At 42.2% G+C, this 22,171-nt stretch overlaps 1 protein-coding gene across 3 annotated transcripts in view; it reads right to left on the reverse strand.

The window, feature by feature from the left end:
- LOC126214858 (aminopeptidase Ey-like) overlaps positions 1 to 22,171 on the reverse strand; it is a 282,069-nt gene that overhangs the window by 57,922 nt on the left and 201,976 nt on the right. For all 3 annotated transcript variants that reach the window (XM_049941494.1, XM_049941493.1, XM_049941495.1), the window contains exon 16: positions 7,779 to 7,963. In XM_049941494.1, coding sequence (XP_049797451.1) covers positions 7,779 to 7,963 — 185 coding nt within the window. The remainder of the gene's footprint in view (positions 1 to 7,778; positions 7,964 to 22,171) is intronic.

Raw genomic sequence — 22,171 nt, forward strand, 5'->3', positions numbered from 1 at the left:
TTCTAAGCAAATAATGGAAAGCAGAAAGGTGGAAGGAGTATATAGAGGGTCTATACAAGGGTGATGACCTTGAGAACAATATTATGGAAAAGGAAGAGGATGTAGATGAAGAAATGGGAGATATGATACTGCTAGAAGAGTTTCACAGAGCACTGAAAGACCTGAGTCGAAACAAGGCCCCGGGAGTAGACAACATTCCGTTAGAACTACTGACAGCCTTGGGAGAGCCAGTCCTGACAAAACTCTACCATCTGGTGAGCAAGATGTATGAGACAGGCGAAATACCCTCAGACTTCAAGAAGAATATAATCATTCCAATCCCAAAGAAAGCAGGTGTTGACAGATGTAAAACTTACCGAACTATCAGTTTAATAAGTCACAGCTGCTAAATACTAACACGAGTTCTTTACAGACGAATGGAAAAACTGGTAGAAGCCGACTTCGGGGAAGATCAGTTTGGATTCCGTAGAAATGTTGGAACACGTGAGGCAATACTGACCCTACGACTTACCTTATAAGAAAGATTAAGGAAAGGCAAACCTATGTTTCTAGCTTTTGTAGACATAGAGAAAGCATTTGACAATGTTGACTGGAATACTCTCTTTCAACTTCTGAAGGTGGCAGGGGTAAAATACAGGGAGCAAAAGGTTATTTCTAATTTGTACAGAAACCAGATGGCAGTTATAAAGAGTCGCGGGACATGAAACAAAAGCAGTCATTGGGAGGGGAGTGAGACAGGTTTGTAGCCTTTACCCAATGCTATTCAATCTGTATATTGAGCAAGCAGTAAAGGAAACAAAAGAAAAGTTCAGAGTAGGTATTAAAATCCATGGAGAAGAAATAAAAACTTTGAGGTTCGCCAATGACATTGTAATTCTGTCAGAGACAGCAAAGGACTTGGAAGAGCAGTTGAACGGAATGGACAGTGTCTTGAAAGGAGGGTATAAGATGAACATCAACAAAAGCAAAATGAGGATAATGGAATGTAGTCGAATTAAGTCGGGTGATGTTGAGGGAATTATGTTAGGAAATGAGGCACTTAAAGTAGTAAAGGAGTTTTGTTATTTGGGGCGCAAAATAACTGATGATGGTCGAAGTAGAGAGGATATAAAATGTAGACTGGCAATGGCAAGAAGAGCGTTTCTGAAGAAGAGAAATTTGTTAATATCGGGTATAGATTAAAGTGTGAGGAAGTCATTTCGGAAAGTATTTGTATGGAGTGTAGCCATGTATGGAAGTGAAACATGGACGATAAATAGTTTGGACAAGAAGAGAATAGAAGCTTTCGAAATGTGGTGCTACAGAAGAATGCTGAAGATTTTATGGGTTGATCACATAACTAATGAGGAGGTATTGAATAGAATTGGGGAGAAGAGGAGTTTGTGGCACAACTTGACTAGAAGAAGGGATCAGTTGGTAGGACATGTTCTGAGGCATCAAGGGATCAATTTAGTATTGGAGGGCAGCATGGAGGGTAAAAATCGTAGATGGAGACCAAGAAATGAGTACACTAAGCAGATTCAGAAGGATGTAGGCTGCAGTAGGCACTGGGAGATAAAAAAGCTTCCACAGGATAGAGTAGCATGGAGAGCTGCATCTAACCAGTCTCAGGACTGAAGACCACAACAACATAGACAAAATTACAAAAAATTAACTGAAAACTAAAACAATGAAAAATTTCCAGAATTCTAAAAAAATTCCTGGGGTGTTTCTGCATGAAAAAATTCCTGTGCTTTCCAACATTCCCCAGTAGTCCTGAATATTATCTGAGGAAGAACTAGGGAAGCACTAGTCCACACACTGCTGTAGCGACGCAAATGTTGCATTATAATTTCAACTGGTGATTGAGTGATCATGCTCTTGATTTTTACCTGTTCCTGAAGAGGAAAAAATGGTTAAGATAACAGTGGTTTGAAGAAGATGATGATGAGATAAAGGAGAATGTCAAAAAGCACAGTTAGCTCACAGGAGAGGGAAGTCTATAATTAGAGCACTGAAAAATTCATTCACTGACATGACAGGAGTCTTAATGCAAGGGGCAGTTATGTACAAAAATACCTACCAGTTGCAGCTGCATGCACATTCTAAGACAAAAAGAAAAATATAGGAATTATCTGAGTGAGATGGAAATCAGCAGATGTGATGTATGTGTACAGACAAAAAAAATAACATTTTTAGAAAAACTGAATAAGTTATTCAAGAGAGTGAGATTCAGAATTTGAGCAAGTCAACAATGTATTGGTCCATCTCTGACCCTTATGCAAGCAGCTATTCAACTTGTCATTGACTGATAACTCCTGGTTATTGGGCTGTAAGGCAGGTGACCGACAGACTGGTATCTCACTGCTGTCGGGGGTATCTCCAGACACACCACCCGGCCTGGAATCTTGTTGACTGGAGTAGAATTGGCTTCAGTGATGAGTCCTACTTCAAAATGAGGGCTACAACCAGCAAAAGGGTTTGGAGATGCCCAAGACAGGGATGGGATACCAACCTGACTGTTGTCCATCATGCAGTTTGAAATCCAGGACTGATGGTCTGGGTTTTGCCAAACCCTACCTCGGCCAGCGAGGTCGCCAGGTCTCTCCCCAATTGAGAACGTTTAGAGCATTATGGGCAGCACCCTCCAACTAGCTAGGATTTTGACAGTCTAATGCACCAATTGGACATAATTTGGCATGATATACCTCAGGAGACATCCAACAACTTCATCAATCAGTGCCAAGCCAAATAAGTGCTTCCGTAAGGGCAAAAGATGGACCAATGCGTTATTGACTTGCTCAGTTCATGAAGCTCTTTCTCTTGAATAAATAGTGCAGTTTTTCTGAAATTGTAATTATTTGCTTGTCTGTAAATATATATCATGTCTACCAATTTCTATCCCATTTGAACAATACCTTTTGGGCTATAATTTCTTTTTCCCTCCTCCTTGCAGTGCATGTTTTCTCCTCCCACAGCATGATGAGTAGATTGTTCTATCTATCTAATTATATTACATTTTCAAAAACTGATTATTTTTGATGATATATTAGCAGATGTAGCTATAAGTTGCGTATAATAAAAAAACTGATAAAGAACTGGCATTTTATAAAAAACTAATAGAACTTACTTTCAAAATTGCTCTTGTACAAACGGTATCAATTAACATATTGTGGCAAGTTCATCAAGAATATTTTGTGTTAATCTCTGGTTCCAATATACACTGTATGAAAAAAATTGCAGGACCTAGGAGACGTGGTCAAATGTCAATGCAGTTTTGTACATGTACAAACCAACCATGGGTATGTAAATTGCAATTCCCTGTGACAGGCAACACATCCATCAGAGTGCAATAGTCGTTCAAATGGCTCTAAGCACTATGGGCCTTAACATCTGAGGTCATCAGTCCCCTAGACTTAGAACTACTTAACCCTAACTAACCTAAGGACATCACACACATCCATGCCCGAGGCAGGATTCTAACCTGCGACCGTAGCAGAAGCACGGTTCCAGACTGAAGCGCCTAAAACTGCTTGGCCACAACGGCCGGCCCTGCAATAGTGGTGTACATGTTTAGTGCTGTTACCAGGTCTTCTAGGATATGTAAGTGGTATGAACAGCATCAGATATTGGGTGATCATTGTGAAGGGCACAAAGGTGGAACATACCAGTATGAGAATGTGCTCTCAGCACCTGACAAGAGTCTGAAAGAAACCTCACTGTGAGACTCCATTTGGCCGCCTGGTCAAATCGTGCAGTATCCTGATATCTGGGACACTCAGATGTGACAGTGGCCCAAAGTTTAACTGCACAGGAACATGTGGGCAGGCGTACTGCTCTTCAAGGTCCAGTTAACCACGTCTGCCCACCACAAAGGAGGATTGCTGTATTGTCACCGAGCACATTGTAACCCCTCACATCTGCATCTGCCATATCAGAACAAGTAATTGGACTCCCTGCAACATTCTGTGACACCCCGCAGCATTGGTCAGGGACTAGCAGCAGCTGATCTATGGTCTTGCTGTTCAACGCACAGGCTACTACGAGGGTTGGAACTTAAATAGTGACAAATATCTATTCACAACTGATACCAAGAGTTACATGTTTGCACCTGTTACTGACCTCCAAAGTAGTTGTTGTTGGTTGTTTTTGGGGAAGGAGACCAGACAGCGTGGTCATCGGCCTCATCGGATTAGGGAAGGATGGGGTAGGAAGTCGGCCGTGCCCTTTCAGAGGAACCATCCCGGCATTTGCCTGGAGTGGTTTAGGGAAATCACGGAAAACCTAAATCAGGATGGCCGGACGCGGGATTGAACCGTCGTCCAAAGTAGTCACCAGTGTTGTGTAGAAGCCGTTGCCAGCGATGTGGAAGGCGTAGTATAACGTTAGCAGAGCCTGTTCTGTTGATGGTGTGAATGGAGTGGTCTACTGCCTGTCAAATCTCTGGAACAGTTCTGAAGCGAAGGCCACTAAGTGGTTCCTTCATCTTCGGAATCAAATCAAAGTCACAAGGACTTAAGTCCAGGGAGTACGGTGGATGGTACAGTACTTCCCAGTCCCATCGACTGAACAGACCAGCCACAGCTTGTACTGTATATGCCCGCACATTGTGGTGCAAAATGATGGGTGGGTTGCATAGAAAGTGTCGCTGCTTTTTTTGCAAAGCTGGTCACAGGTGATGCTCCAAAAATGAACAGTAATACTATGCACTGACGGTCTGCCGTGAAGGAACATAATGTGTTAGGATAACACCATTACAGTTGTACATGAGGATCACCATAACTTTAGACCACTCCATTCGCACCATCAACAGAACAGGCTTTACTAACGGTATTCCACACCTTCCATATCGCTGGCAATGGGTTCTACATAACACTGGTGACTACTTTCAAGGAGAGTAACAGGTGCAAATATGTAACTCTTTTGTATCGGCCGTGAATAAATAGTTACCACTATTTAAGTTCCAAGCCTCATATTAGTAACACAACACAAACAGCTGCATTTGGAAAAGTACAGTGACCAAGATGTACAGATTGCTGGAAAACTGTATCGCATTGTGTTTTGTGACATATTGTGGTTTTGCAATATGCCAGATGACCACTGTCGGCAAATACGGCAGCGACCTGCGGAGATAGCCCAGTCTTCCAATGTTTCAGAGAGGCACAGCTGTGTTACTCCTGGTGTGTAGTGTGGGCAGCCATTGGGTATGATTCGAGGCCCCAGCTGATAGTGACAGAGGGACCTTTGATAGCACAACAGTACAGCACGGGCATCCTGCATCCTCACTCTTTACCCCTTGTCAACAGTATTATAGTGCCATTTGTCAACAGGACGGTGCTCATCCCCACATGGCATGTGTGTCCATGAAATGTCTGCGCATTATCGAGGTACTCCTGGGGACTGCACATTGCCCAGATCTGTCCCTGTTGAACATGTCTGGGATCAGCTAGGATGTCACCGCTGTCCAAGTACCTGTATACTGAGGACCAGTCACAGCTGATGTTGGCCAGACTGCCTCAGAAGAGGATACAATAGCTTTATGACAACCTTCCCAACTGAATCGGAGCATGCAACCAGGCCACAGTGGGTATAACACCATACCAATACTGTGTGCCCGATTGAGACTCAAACTCGAGACCTTTGCCTTTTGCAGGCAAGTGCTCTACTGACTGAGCTACATGAGTATGACTCACTACCTGTCCTTACACGTTAACTTCAGCCAGTACCTCGTCTCCTACCTTCCAAACTTAACAGAAGCTCTCCTGCAAAACTTTTAAGGCTAGCACTCCTGGAAGAAAGGATATTGCGGAGTTAAAATTTCATACTGGAAGCATCCTCCACACTGTGGCTGAGCAGTGTCACCACTACATCCCTTCTTCCAGAAGTGCTAGTCTTACAAGTTTTGCAGAAGAGCTTCTATGAAGTTTGGAAGGTAGGAGACAAGGTACTGGTGGAAGTAAGCTGTGTGGACAGGTCGTGAGTAGTGCTTGAGTAGCTCAGTCGGTGGACCACTTGCCCACGAAAGGCAAAGGTCCCAAGTTTGAGTCTCGGTCCAGCAAACTGTTTTAATCTACCAGGAAGTTTCACATTTGCACAAACTCTGCTGCACAGTGACATTCATTCTGGTATCACACCGATAAGTGGGTTCATCCTGCCAAGTTCTTTGTAAATTCGACTTTATTTTGTAATCATTGAAATAATATCCCATACTGTTCCAACCCATGAAGATTCATTCCATTTCCTCTTCCCATTGTGGGTGCTTCACTTTTTTATGTTGGGCAGTGTTAAAACAGAGCCAATAGTGAAAACAAATTTTAAAACTCCTTCAAAAATATATTTTTCATATCTGCTTGTATACGAGGTCTTATCAAAAAGTAATGGGAATTTCTCTTTTTTTTTTTTTACAGAATCTATTTATTCCTCAACATCAATTTTGTGCCCTTCAAAGTAATCCCCCTGAGGTACAATACACAAGGGCCAGTACTTTCTCCAATCTCGGAATCACTTCTGGAACTCACTTTTTGTTGGGGTGTTCAGCTCCTCCAGCGATTCTGTTTCTATCTCATTAATGGTGGCAAAATGACATCCTTTCATGGTTCTCTACAACATTGGGAATAGAAAAAAGGCACAGGAGGCAATGACTGGCCAAAAAATCACATACAAGCATTGAGGTGTGAGTGGGAGCATTATTGTGAAGCAGTTTCCACAGCAGTTTTACCATAATTCTGGTTGTTATCTTCAGATTGCTTCAAATGAATGGTGCATAGCTTCTAGGTAGTATTCCTTACTGACTGTACAACTATAAGACAGGAAATCATGATACACTATCCCATTGTAATCAAAGAAAACAGTGAAAAAAAACTTTGCAAGTAATTGAACTTGTCAAATGTTTTTCAGTCTTGACTCTTCAGGTAGTTTCCACTGTGAAAATTGGGCCTTGGGTTTCATTGTCAGACCCATATACACATGTTTCAGTACCTATTATAACCTTCTTTAGAAGTTCTGGATCATTGTTGACTTTAATCAGCAAACAATGTTTATAAGTCATCATGTTTTATCAAAATTCAACAATTTAGTAGCCAACTTTGCTGCTACACGTATCATACAAAAAAAGCTCGGCATGAACCAAAGGATATGTTGACATCAGCAACAACCTCTGTGATGATAATTCAGAAACTTTTCAGAACCATTTCCTTCACTGCTCTCACACTGTCATCAGTAATTGATCTGCTGGCACGTTCGGGGCAGTCATCGTCTTCTGTCTTCTTTACCCTCTTTGAAACTTTTATACCACTTGTAAACTCTTATCTTACTCATAGCAGATTCGCCAAAAACCACAGTCTACATTTTGAATGTGGTGCTGCATTTTAATCCATTTTTCAGGCAAAATTTAAAGCAAATTCGGTGATCCATATTTTGAGTAAAAATTCGCCGAGCGTTCAGAAACACACAATATTTTCTACTATCAGCAATGAACTAAATATTCAAAGCAGCTGAAAATGCAAACACATATTGGGAATATAAGTACCAACAAGATAAAAAAAATACTGAAAATCGGATGCATAAAGCCTGTGAAATTAAAAAATTCCTGTTACTTTTTGGCCACATTTGTATACTCCACCCAACAAGAGAGATGACCAAGGATGCTGAAAAGTTATACATGAATAATAGAATATTCAACTAAAAATTAATGTTCATCATTCAACTGCAGAGATAATCTTACAGATAAACGAAACTATAAATTTAGCAAGTTAGGGAGGAAGGGCTAAAACGAACAATGAGGAAAAAAATATACTGACAAGTAATTGTTAGGTGCTGCCATCCACTGAGAAAAATACTCATGCGCCCAGTCACTGTGAGTCTGTAGCCGGACGAGCCGCGAGAGTGCAAGCACACGCAGCTGCTTCGTCGGGAGGGAGTCCCCGGGCCGTGGCCGAGTGTTCAGTTGCTGCGTCAGTGGCTTCAGCACACTCTGCACGTACCTCTGCAACCGACATGTGCAGCATAACATTCACTTCACAACAATTAGTAACTTTGTGTAATAATATAGGGAGTCTCATTTATCCTAATCATCCCAGACACAAATAACTTTTTTTTCCAGAAGCTAAACAAAAAGTGTATCGAACAAATGTTGCTTAGCTATGACTGCCCTTCTGCTAGTCCCTCTCTAAATATACAGAGGGTCTCACTGAGGCCTTCACAGACCAAAATTATCCTCCCAACCTTGTACGGAAACAGATCTACCATGCCTTATCTCTCCAGTCATCCAACGCCCCACTGTCCATCCACAGAGAGCATTCCTCACGTGACTCAATACCACACAGTACTGTAGCAACTGAAACACTTTCTCCACCAGAGTTTCGACTACCTCTCATGTCCTGAAATGAGGAGTGCCCTCCCCAACATCCTTCCCACTCCTCCTGAACCTACACAATATCCTTGTCCATCCCTACTCTGCCCCTGCTCACGGCTCATATCCCTGTAATAGACCTACATGCAAGATATGTCCCATACATCCTCCCACCACCAACTAACTCCAGTCCATTCTCAAGCATCAGTACCCGTCAAATGCAGAGCTACTGTGAAAGCAGTCATGTGATCTACGAGCTAAGCTGTAATCACTGTGCTGCATTCTGCTTTGACATTACAACCAACAAACTGTCTGTCCGCATAAATGGCCACCGACAAACAGTGGCTGAGAAATAGTTGAACCACCCAGTTGCTGAGCACACTGCCCAATGCAACCTTCTTCATTGTAATGACTGTTTCACAGCCTATGCCATCTGGATCCTTCCTACCAACAACAGCTCTTCTGAATTGTACAGGTAGCACCTCTCCCTGCACTTATCCTACATTCCTGTAGCCCCCCTGGCCTAAATTTTTGCTAGTTACTATCCTTCACATGCCTATCCCCTCCGCTGTTACCTCTCCCGCACTACACAGCTTTCTGTTCCGCCAGGACACCCCACTCCCCACCACCCTCCATCTAACACCTAACTTCCAGAATGCAGCTAGCTGCCCTACCCTGTCCCCATCATGTCCCTGTATGCACCCACAAGTACCATGCCCCATCCCTCTCACTTCCCGCCCATAATTTTCCTTACTTTCACAAACCAGACTGCTTTTCCCACCATTCACAATTGCTCACAGTCTGGCCGGGCCATAGTCATGAGTGTTAGTTGTGTTTGCATGAATGTGTGTGTGTGTGTGTGTGTGTGTGTGTGTGTGTGTGTGTGTGTGTGTGTGTGTTTTGTCTACTTCAGAAGATGGACTTTTGACCAAAATATTTCTTGTTTAGCAGTCTGTTTGTTGTGTCTGTCTGCAACTCAACGAGTAACAATCCATCCTTTTCATAATATTGTCATTTTTAGTAACTTTTGTTTATTACAAAGATATGAACAGTAGTTCAGCTTTTTCACACAGGCCACTATATTTTCTTATTCAGTAATCCATTTCTTCTCCTAAGGATCTGTTGAAAAATATATCATACTGTGCCATTCACATAAGCATGACGTTATTAAAAATGTAATGCAAAATTAGCTTTGACCACCCAGTACTAGCTCAGATTTCAGGAACGCAAGGTAGCATAACTTATCCACTTGCTGGAGCTGACAGAAAAAAAAAATGAAACTAAAGGAAAATGTACAACAGACATTTGGTCAACCAACTTCAGTTGACGGTTTTCGCAAGAACTATCAGTGTCAGAAAAGACTAGGCAAAACTGCTACTCATCTATACAAAATATGTAAGAGAGACTCAAAGGAAAGTGAGGCATGGTGATTGGATGACTGAAGTAATGAAACTGTTTATTATTTCAAAAGAAATTGGCATAACTGTTAATACATTTATCCCAAGATGGTCAATGCCTACATTGAAATATGCCTTCGGTTGCCTGTGGAATCACGATTGTACCCGGACAAGCATCTCTTCATTCAATGAAAATTGGTGGCTATGCAGGTCTTTCTTCAGGGCTCCGAAAATATGAAAATAACATGGGGTGAAATCAGGACCACACGGAACACATGTAAGGGGTTTCATGTGAAACTTCTGCAGTGAACTCAAAACAACCTTGACAACATGTGAGCTGTCATCATCCTACAAAAGAATGAGTGTTCATTTGGACATGTTGCAAAAACAGAAATGCAACATCAAGTCCAAATGTCCAGCAATGTTGATGGATGGCATCATTCTGCTGCAGAATAATCTTTGTCCACATGTTGCCACAGTTGTTTCAACGGTGCAGCAAAACTTTTGCTGGGAAGCTCTTACACATCCTCCACACAGTTCTGACCTCCCTCCATGTAATTTCCATATTTTTGGAGCCCTGAAGAAAGGCATTAGCAGCCCTCAATTTGCTTCAGATGAAGTGGTGCATGCCTCTATATCATCACAGTTCCACAGAAAAGAGCAAACATTTTTACATGAGGCCACTGACTGTCTTGTCTCACAGTGGACTACATTTATTAAGTTACGTTGATTACTTTTAGAATAATAAACAGTTTACTTAGATTTTCTCCCATCTGTCTCATTTTCATTTGACTGCCACTTATAAATCCGCAGAACAATAATCACAATGTGTCATTTACAGTACTGGTAGATGTAGTACATTACTGTACTTTTAAATGACATGTTGTGTACTGTGAAGGTGGTCCTTGATTAACACCTGCATAATTTTTTTAACCTGTTATTGAAGGAGGGTGAAATGCTACTCAGAAAGAAGAACTTTACCACACAATATCCTAACGAGAACTGACCTTCTGAATGAATGCTTTCTCTTCTTGTTGTGACTCTTCAGGAAACAGGGAGTTGCAAACTGAAGCAACACAGTCATCACACAGCTCACACAGACAACGCCATCGAAGCTAATGTCCTTGCTTCTTTTCCAACAAATCCACACGTGAGCATATGACAACTTGAACTGGAGACTGGCATTCTTAAACCAGTGTACATCACATTCTGACATGTCACCAGTTCTATCCCTAGGATGTACACTTACAACAAGAATTTCAGGGAAATCATTTCAATAATAGTGTACAGTTCTGTTAGTGCACTGAGCAAATAATCTTTGCCAACCAGAACTTCTCTGATGTTCTTTTTATCAATGAATATTTCTTCTCAAACAAAGGACAAGCAAGTACAAAGACCATGCATTTTTAGTCCAGTGAAAGCCCACGATGCCTTATACTGGTTGAAAAATGGCATCAATGGAAAATTAATGTCTGGTGTGGGATACTTGCCGTAGAATTGTTAGTTCTGGGGTTTGGTGTGATGGATGCAGTAGTTTTTTTCACTGGGGGGACTGCAGTGGCGTGGGTGTCAGGGAAGTGGATCAGGCTCATCAGTGGTTATGCAGGATTTGCAGCAGAGATAGGAAGATAGTGGAACAGGAGGGGAAAATTGCTGCCCTTCAGGCTGAGCTAGATCAGGCTAGGGACGATCTGGACAAGTTAAGGAGGGAGAAGGGCAAAGAGAGGTGGGAAGTGGCAACAGGTAGCAGAAGGAACAGGCCTAGAACTAAGTCTGACAGTTTTGTGGTGAATGTGAAAAATAAGTTTGACCTGTTGCTTCAGTTAGAAACTGAAGAGCCGCAAGCAGAGGTAGGTGTAGACAGGACACAACAAACTTTCAATAGTACATTGAAAAAGAATGTAGGAAAGTCATCGAAAAGGAAGAAAGTTTTGTTGTTAGGCAGTTCTCATGCCAGAGGTGTAGGCCAACTTCTGCAGGAGGAATTAGGACCAAAATACCAGGTCACAAATTTTTTCAAACCAAGTGCTAGTCTGGATCAGGTAACAGAGGATTTAGGTTCACTCTGTAAAGGATTTACCAGCGAAGACACCGTGGTTATTGTGGGAGGGCCAGGGAACAGCATCGACAGAGATCCTGGGTACAGTATAGAGTGTGACCTGGTAAAGATTGCGTCGGCATCGAGACACACCAATGTTGAGTTTGTATCTGTCCTGAGACGCCATGACCGGCCTCATTTGAACTCTTCTGTTGGGAGAGTTAATTTGGAGTTGGAACGGCTGCTTGGGTCGGGTGCGGGGGCTCATATTGGTGTGGTTCCTCTTGATTCTCTCAGTAGGTGGGACTATACCAGGCACGGCCTACATCTCAACAGGAAAGGGAAGGGGAAACTGGCTGGGGTAATAGCAGAAAATTTAAGGGGGTGAGGCACTGCCATGAATGGTAAAATACCAGTGGTTACAGGTGTTGGAGCAGCACCTTTTTTAGGATAGGTAAGACAGAAAGATGTCAAGTTCTACGAGAGGTCAGGACTGAAACAAATCTTCAGTTTAGGAAAGAAATTAAACAGCACAATTCTAGCACATTGGATCACCAATCACAGCTGTCAATTATAAATTTTCACCAATCACCAGAAATTTTATCTCCACCAAGTTGTATCTCAGTCCTAGGTAATTGCATTGATGAATTAAAGTCACCCAACCCAGTTGACATAATCTGCCTCTCTGAACACCATGTGACCACTCGTATAGGAACTAGGCCTAAGCACAATGAGAAACTCAGACAGGAGAGTACTGCAAATGTTAGAATAAGGAAAGGTTCTCATAAAAGTATAATTAAAAATAATGTAAGTATATTTCATCAAAATATTGGGAGTTTAAAGAATAAAATAGATGAGCTTCTGGTTTGTTTAGAAGATTTAGAAGCTGAGGATGAAATAGATATACTATGCCTGTCTGAGCATCACATTGTTACTGATATGGATAAGGTAAATGTAAGTGGATATAAGCTCTATGCACATGTAATGAGAGAAAATATGGAGAAAGGAGGAGTTGCCATATATGTCAAAAGTTATCATTGTGCAAAAAGTATAGAAACAAAAAAGTTTTGTCTAGAGAAACTTGTAGAACCATGTGCCTGTGAGCTTAAATTAAATAAAGGCACATTTATAATTGTAACTGTATATAGGTCCCCATCAGGAAATTTTCATCTATTTATGAAAAATTTGGACTCCTTGTTGTGCTATCTGTCAGACAGGGGGAAGCAAATTATTATTTGTGGGGACTTCAATGTAGATTCTCTGAAAGAGGGTAATAGGAAAAATGACCTTGAAGTATTACTCGGTTCTTTCAATTTGACACCCGTTATTTATTTTCCTATTCGGGTGGTAAAGGATAGCAGCTCACTGATAGATAACTTCTTTATAGACCAAGATAAGTTTAACCAGATAAATGCTCAGCCCGTTGAGAATGGTCTTTCTGATCATGGTGCACAGCTAGTTACAATATATGACATAGCTCCATTCAGCAATACTAAACAGTCCTCCAAAGTAGTACGTTCAGTCAACGATTTAACAATTGCAAATTTCAGGGAAAGCCTACAGCAGTTAGACTGGGATGAGGTGTACCGTGAACCTGATGCCAATTTAAAATATAATTTATTTCATGACCTTTTTGTAAATGCATTTGAAAACTGCTTCCCCAAGAAAATAGTTAAATATACTCGTAAGAAACCTTGTAACAAACCATGGCTTTCTAAGGGTATAAAAATATCTTGTAACCAGAAAACGGAAATGTATCTGACAGCAAGAAAGAGTAGTGACCCAGAAACTATCAAACATTATAAAAACTACTAAAAAATCCACAAGTATGTGTATCATGTCGGAAATCAGCAACTCTGATAATAAAATTAAAACAATTTGGAATATTATTAAAAGAGAAACAGGTCAACCAAGAGCACAGGAAGACAGTATTACCATCAAATTGAATGAAAACTTTACGAACAAAAAGTCAGAAGTTGAAAATAATTTTAATAATCATTTTCTAAATGTTGTGGATATAGTAGGATCCAGGTGTTCATTAGAAGATGCTAGGCTGTTAATGGAAGAGGCCATACCTACGCAATTTGATACAATTGAAATCTCACCCACTTCTGCCTCTGAAATAGGAAAATAATAAACTTGCTTAAAAGCAAAAACTCACATGGAATTGATGGAATTTCCAGCAAAATACTAAAAGCTTGTTCTCAACAGATAAGTAAGATTCTCAGCCACCTGTGTAATAGCTCTCTGGAACAGGGCATTTTCCCTGATAGACTGAAATATGCTATTGTTATACCTTTGCATAAAAAGGGGGATAGATCTGATGTCAACAATTACCATCCAATCTCCCTTCTAACAGCTTTATCCAAAATTTTTGAGAAAGTAATGTATTCAAGAGTAGCTTCACATATCTGTAAAAATGAAGTACTAAGAAAATGTCAGTTTGGTTTCCAGAAAGGTTTTTCAACAGAAAATGCCATATATGCTTTCACCAATCAAATTTTGAATGATCTGAATAAACGAACACCACCGATTGGGATTTTTTGTGATCTCTCAAAGGCCTTTGATTTTGTAAATCATGAAATTCTGCTAGAGAAGCTCAAGTATTGTGGCATGCGTGGGACAGTGCACAAATGTTTAATTTGTACCTAACTGGAAGAGTGCAGAAAGTTGAAATAAGTAGTTCTCATAATATGCAAAGATCAGCACATTCCTCAAACTGGGGAACTATCAAGAATGGGGTTCCACAAGGGTCAGTCTTGGGTCCTTTGTTGTTCTTAATATATATTAATGACTTGCCATTCTATATTCATGAAGAGGCCAAGTTAGTTCTCTTTGCTGATGACACAAGTATAGTAATCACACCTGACAAACAAGAATTAACTGACGAAATTGTCAATACTGTCTTTCAGAAAATTACTAAGTGGTTCCTTGTAAACGGACTCTCACTGAATTTTGATAAGACACAGTACATACAGTTCCGTACAGTGAATGGTATGATGCCATTAATAAATATAGACCTTAATCAGAAGCATATAGCTAAGGTAGAATATTCCAAATTTTTAGGTGTGTCCATTGATGAGCGATTAAATTGGAAGAAACACATTGATGATCTGCTGAAACGTTTGAGTTCAGCTACTTATGCAATAAGGGTCATTGCAAATTTTGGTGATAAACATCTTAGTAAATTAGCTTACTATGCCTATTTTCACTCATTGCTTTCATATGGCATCATATTTTGGGGTAATTCATCACTGAGGAATAAAGTATTTATTGCACAAAAGCGTGTAATCAGAATAATAGCTGGAGTCCACCCAAGATCATCCTGCAGACATTTATTTAAGGATCTAGGGATATTCACAGTAGCTTCTCAGTATATACACTCTCTTATGAAATTTATATAATAGACGGAAACATTCCACGTGGGAAAAATATATCTAAAAACAAAGATGATGTGACTTACCAAATGAAAGCGCTGGCAGGTCGATAGACACACAAACAAACACAAACACACACACAAAATTCAAGCTTTCGCAACAAACTGTTGCCTCATCAGGAAAGAGGGGAAGGAGAGGGAAAGACGAAAGGATGTGGGTTTTAAGGGAGAGGGTAAGGAGTCATTCCAATCCCGGGAGCGGAAAGACTTACCTTAGGGGGGAAAAAGGACAGGTATACACTCGCACACACACACATCCATCCACACATATACAGACCAAGCAGACATATTTAAAGACAAAGAGTTTGGGCAGAGATGTCAGTCGAGGCGGAAGTGAAGAGGCAAAGATGATGTTGAATGACAGGTGAGGTATGAGTGGCGGCAACTTGAAATTAGCGGAGATTGAGGCCTGGTGGGTAACGGGAAGAGAGGATATATTGAAGAGCAAGTTCCCATCTCCGGAGTTCGGATGGGTTGGTGTTGGTGGGAAGTATTCAGATAACCCGGACGGTGTAACACTGTGCCAAAATGTGCTGGCCGTGCACCAAGACATGTTTAGCCACAGGGTGATCCTCATTACCAACAAACACTGTCTGCCTGTGTCCATTCATGCGAATAGACAGTTTGTTGCTGGTCATTCCCACATAGAATGCATCACAGTGTAGGCAGGTCAGTTGGTAAATCACGTGGGTGCTTTCACATGTGGCTCTGCCTTTGATCGTGTACACCTTCCGGGTTACAGGACTGGAGTAGGTGGTGGTGGGAGGGTGCATGGGACAGGTTTTACACCGGGGGCGGTTACAAGGATAGGAGCGAGAGGGTAGGGAAGGTGGTTTCGGGATTTCATAGGGATGAACTAACAGGTTACGAAGGTTAGGTGGATGGCGGAAAGACACTCTTGGTGGAGTGGATAGGATTTCATGAAGGATGGATCTCATTTCAGGGCAGGATTTGAGGAAGTCGTATCCCTGCTGGAGAGCCACATTCAGAGTCTGGTCCAGTCCCGGAAAGTATCCTGTCACAAGTGGGGCACTTTTGTGGTTCTTCTGTGGGGTATTCTGCGTTCGAGGGGATGAGGAAGTGGCTCTGGTTATTTGCTTCTGTACCAGGTCGGGAGGGTAGTTGCGAGATGCGAAAGCTGTTGTCAGGTTGTTGGTGTAACGGTTCAGGGATTCCTGACTGGAGCAGATTCATTTGCCACGAAGACCTAGGCTGTAGGGAAGGGACCGTTTGATGTGGAATGGGTGGCAGCTGTCACAAAGTAGGTACTGTTGCTTGTTGGTGGGTTTGATGTGGACGGACGTGTGAAGCTGGCCATTGGACAGGTGGAGGTCAACGTCAAGGAAAGTGGCATGGGATTGGGAGTAGGACCAGGTGAATCTGATGGAACTAAAGGAGTTGAGGTTGGAGAGGAAATTCTGAAGTTCTTCTTCACTGTGAGTCCAGATCATGAAGATGTCATCAATAAATCTGTACCAAACTTTGGGTTGGCAGGCCCACTTCCAAACCATAACCAAAAAAATTTTTTTTTACCGCTTTCAACACTACCGCCGCTATAAAATCCACCATTTCTAGTTCACAAACAGTTCCTTTCACCTTTTAAACAACAATTTCGGCTACTTCTAATAACTTTCGCTTTATTTCCATTTCCGTTTTTCCCACATCACTGATAATTTTTATCCGCTTCCCACAGGTTTTAACGTCATTATTTCCTCATCAGACAATTGTTAGCCTCATTTTCATAATCTGCCACCACAAAACCACTCCTTTTAATATATTACACGCAGTTTTTTCGAAATTTTCCCGAATTTCTCCATCCTTTAACGTGTTTTGGCGGCAACACAACCACCTAACCTTTGTGCACATCGCTGTCTACCAACCCAAGTCCAACATAGCCCAGCTGTAACCAACACCTTCTCACCTTTTTTCACACCAGATATCCAGTTACTTTCCAGTCCACCTTTATCTCTTCCCATATATTTTTATTTTCATTTTCATTTCAGCCTCATGTTACACTTTCCACCTTCTAATACCATGTCACCCTCATAACACCCCCACAACGACCCCATTAAGTTTTATTTACATTCCCTCCGCAAACATGCCTTCGCCCTATCCAGATTACGCTCCCATATTCTATTTTCTCAGGCTTGTCTGACATTTGGCATTACCCCCAAAGGCCTCACACTTAAAGTTCCCATCTCTGGCTGCAACCCTTCTTTCCATCAGTCCCTATACCAGTTCCAAACTGAACAATCCATTGCCCTCACCCACCTAATCCTTCACCTACACATCAACTCAGCCAATGAACACACCCGTCAACTCCTATCCTTAATAAAAGTCCTTAATCTTTCCTCTCCTACATCCACACCGGCTGTTCAGAGCATCCTCCTACAGGCCAACCGTAAATTAGAACAGCATGCCACCCTCCACCTCAAAAAACTATCCAATCTCCTGGTTTCCCACCTCCAGAAAGGCAACTCACTCACCCTTCACAACCTTTCCAGCAAACCTCAACCTCCTCTCATTGCACACCAACCCAGTCTCTCCCATCTACTCAATCTCCCACTTCCAGCTCCACTCCCTCCAAAACCTCAAAATTCCAATCAACACAATCTGGAACCACAACACCCTAATTCAGTAGTTAACCTTTCCTCCAAACCTCTCTCCCAATCCGAAACCTCTGTCCTATCCAAAGGCCTCACCTTCAGCCCCACTCCCAGATTCAACCAAACAGCCCTCGTCAAAGATTTACTGTCCTACACTCGTACTCTCTGCTGGAAATATCACTTTGCCACGAAGAAAAATGATCCTAATCCTACTCCTAATGATCCAACTCTCCAAGGCACCATCCAAATTGAACCCCTCTTGGAACAGTTCCGTCCTCCGTCGCAGCGGGACCCACCTCCTCTTCCTCAAAATCACCCTCTCCAAACCTTCCAGGAATTTCTGACTTCCAGCCTTGCATCTCAATCCTTCTTAAAAAACCTTAATCCTACTCCCAACATCACCACTGCTGAAGCCCAGGCTATCCGTGATCTGAAGGCTGACCGATCCATCGTTATTCTTCCAGCGAACAAGGGTTCCACGACCGTGGTACTTGATCGTCGGGAGTATGTGGCTGAGGGACTGCGTCAGCTTTCAGACAACACCACATACAAAGTTTGCCAAGGTAACCCCATTCCCGATGTCCAGGCGGAGCTTCAAGGAATCCTCAGAACCTTAGGCCCCCTGCAAAACCTTTCACCTGACTCCATCAACCTCCTGACCCCACCGACACCCCGCACCCCTACCTTCTACCTTCTTCCTAAAATCCACAAACCCAATCATCCCGGCCGCCCCATTGTAGCTGGTTACCAAGCCCCCATAGAACGGATCTCTGCCTACGTAGATCAACACCTTCAACCCATTACATGCAGTCTCCCATCCTTCATCAAAGACACCAACAACTTTCTCGAATGCCTGGAATCCTTACCCAATCTGTTACCCCTGGAAACCATCCTTGTAACCATTGATGCCACTTCCTTATACACAAATATTCCGCACGTCCAGGGCCTCGCTGCGATGGAGCACTTCCTTTCACGCCGATCACCTGCCACCCTACCTAAAACCTCTTTCCTCATCACCTTAGCCAGCTTCATACTGAGCCACAACTTCTTCACTTTTGAAGGCCAGACATACCAACAATTAAAGGGAACAGCCATGGGTACCAGGATGGCCCCCTCGTATGCCAACCTATTCATGGGTCGCTTAGAGGAAGCCTTCTTGGTTACCCAGGTCTGCCAACCCAAAGTTTGGTACAGATTTATTGATGACATGTTCATGATCTGGACTCACAGTGAAGAAGAACTCCAGAATTTCCTCTCCAACCTCAACTCCTTTGGTTCCATCAGATTCACCTGGTCCTACTCCAAATCCCATGCCACTTTCCTTGACGTTGACCTCCACCTGTCCAATGGCCAGCTTCACACGTCCGTCCACATCAAACCCACCAACAAGCAACAGTACCTGCATTATGACAGCTGCCACCCATTCCACATCAAACGGTCCCTTCCCTACAGCCTAGGTCTTGGTGGCAAACGAATCTGCTCCAGTCCGGAATCCCTGAACCATTACACCAACAACCTGCCAACAGCTTTCGCATCTCGCAACTACCCTCCCGACCTGGTACAGAAGCAAATAACCAGAGCCACTTCCTCATCCCCTCAAACCCAGAATCCCCCACAGAAGAACCACAAAAGTGCCCCACTTGTGACAGGATACTTTCCGGGACTGGACCGGACTCTGAATGTGGCTCTCCAGCAGGGATACGACTTCCTCAAATCCTGCCCTGAAATGAGATCCATCCTTCATGAAATCCTACCCACTCCACAAAGAGTGTCTTTCCGCCGTCCACCTAACCTTCGTAACCTGTTAGTTCATCCCTATGAAATCCCCAAACCACCTTCCCTACCCTCTGGCTCCTATCCTTGTAACCGTCCCCGGTGTAAAACCTGTCCCATGCACCCTCCCACCACCACCTACTCCAGTCCTGTAACCCGGAAGGTGTACACGATCAAAGGCAGAGCCACATGTGAAAGCACCCACGTGATTTACCAACTGACCTGCCTACACTGTGATGCATTCTATGTGGGAATGACCAGCAACAAACTGTCTATTCGCATGAATGGACACAGGCAGACAGTGTTTGTTGGTAATGAGGATCACCCTGTGGCTAAACATGCCTTGGTGCACGGCCAGCACATCTTGGCACAGTGTTACACCGTCCGGGTTATCTGGATACTTCCCACCAACACCAACCCATCCGAACTCCAGAGATGGGAACTTGCTCTTCAATATATCCTCTCTTTCCGTTACCCACCAGGCCTCAATCTCCGCTAATTTCAAGTTGCCGCCACTCATACCTCACCTGTCATTCAGCATCATCTTTGCCTCTTCACTTCCGCCTCGACTGACATCTCTGCCCAAACTCTTTGTCTTTAAATATGTCTGCTTGTGTCTGTATATGTGTGGATGGATGTGTGTGTGTCCGAGTGTATACCTGTCCTTTTTTCCCCCTAAGGTAAGTCTTTCCGCTCCCGGGATTGGAATGACTCCTTACCCTCTCCCTTAAAACCCACATCCTTTCGTCTTTCCCTCTCCTTCCCCTCTTTCCTGATGAGGCAACAGTTTGTTGTGAAAGCTTGAATTTTGTGTGTGTGTTTGTGTTTGTTTGTGTGTCTATCGACCTGCCAGCGCTCTTATGAAATTTGTTATTAACAAACAAACCCAATTCAAAAGTAATAGCAGTGTGCATAACTACAATACTAGGAGAAAGGATGATCTTCACTATTCAAGATTAAATCTAACTTTGGCACAGAAAGGGGTGAATTATACTGCCACTAAAGTCTTTGATCACTTACCAAATAGTATCAAAAGTCTGACAGATAACCAACAAGTATTTAAGAAGAAATTAAAAGAGTTTCTGAATGACAACTCCTTCTACTCCATAGGGGAATTTTTAGATATAAATTAAGAAAAAAAAAAAAAGAAAAAAAATATTAAAAAAATAAAAAAATAAAAAATTAAATAAAATAAACACAAAAAATAAAAAAGTTGTTATAATAACTTAAGTATGTTGTTAAATTAACTTAATTATGTCATGTATTGGAAAATTTGTTTCGTTCCACATCATTACGAAATATCGTACTCATGATCCATGGAACTAGTATTAATCTAATCTAATCTAATCTCTAATCTAATCTATAATTAATGGCCCTCATTTAATAAATGGTAACCTAAATGGCAGGCCTTACTTTCTCATACAAATTCATCATCATCCTCTGGATGAAGTGGCACAGAGATCAGAATGCTTATGTGGTACCAACAAAATGGATGTCAAGCACATAATGCCTTGTGTGTATGTCTAGCTCTGAACTGATCCATGCCCCCATGTGAGTACCTTTGGATGTGCTACCCCTTTCAGTGCCCAGTAAGGATTACAATACTACAAAATGGTATTAAAGATTCCTGTTTCTGTTTCTTATTGAGGTGATGTGTTTATGTAGACATCTAATACATATCTGAACAGGTCTTGAGAACAGGTAGTGGATCACCATACAAAAAAATAGGGGGCTATTTAAAAATGATGTACTTCTGTTCACGTTTTTACAAGAGTAATACCAAAAGTAATGTCTCCTATTTTTTTTTTTTTATAAGTACATAGATCGGTTTATTTCTACAATGGTTTACATCAGTTTACAACTTGAACATTTAGCTATTATTCAATATAATCACCACTTCTCTTGATGCACTTTTGTAGACACTGTGGCAGTTTTTGTATGCCCATGTCATACCAGCTCTCCACCACACTGTTCAGAAAGTTATGAACCTCTTCTTTCACCTTGTCATTGGAGCTGAATTGCTTTCCGGCAAAATGTTCTTTTAACCTAGGGAACAGGTGATAGTCACTGGGCACCAAGTCAGGACTATAGGGGGTGGGTGATTATGTTCCACTGAAACTGTTGCAGTATAACAACAGTTTGCTGAGCGATGTGTGGGCGAGCATTGTCATGGAGAATGTGTACGCCCTTGCTCAATATTCCTCTTCTCCAGTTCTGAATTGCCCGCTTGAGTTTTTTCAGAGTCTACAGTACCTGTCAGCATTAATTGTGGCCCGAGTGGGCATAAAGTTGACCAACAATACCCCTTTCAGATCCCAAAAAATGGCTGTCATGACTTTACCAGCAGACTGTGTTTGTTTGAATTTCCACAGCTTTGGCAAAGAAGGATGCTGCCACTGCCATAATTGTTGCTTGGTCTCAGGTCTAAAGTGGTATGCCCAGATTTCATCACCCATGACAACTGAGTCCAGAAAGTTGTCCAGTTCGGCTGCAAGGCGGTGAAGAAATGCACAGGAAGCATCAACTCATTGCCACATGTGGTCCTCACTCAGCATGCGTGGCACCCATCTTATGCACACCTTCTGGTAGTTC

The sequence above is a fragment of the Schistocerca nitens genome, chromosome 12 (assembly GCF_023898315.1).
Source record: "Schistocerca nitens isolate TAMUIC-IGC-003100 chromosome 12, iqSchNite1.1, whole genome shotgun sequence".
Classification (NCBI taxonomy): Eukaryota; Metazoa; Arthropoda; class Insecta; order Orthoptera; family Acrididae; genus Schistocerca; species Schistocerca nitens.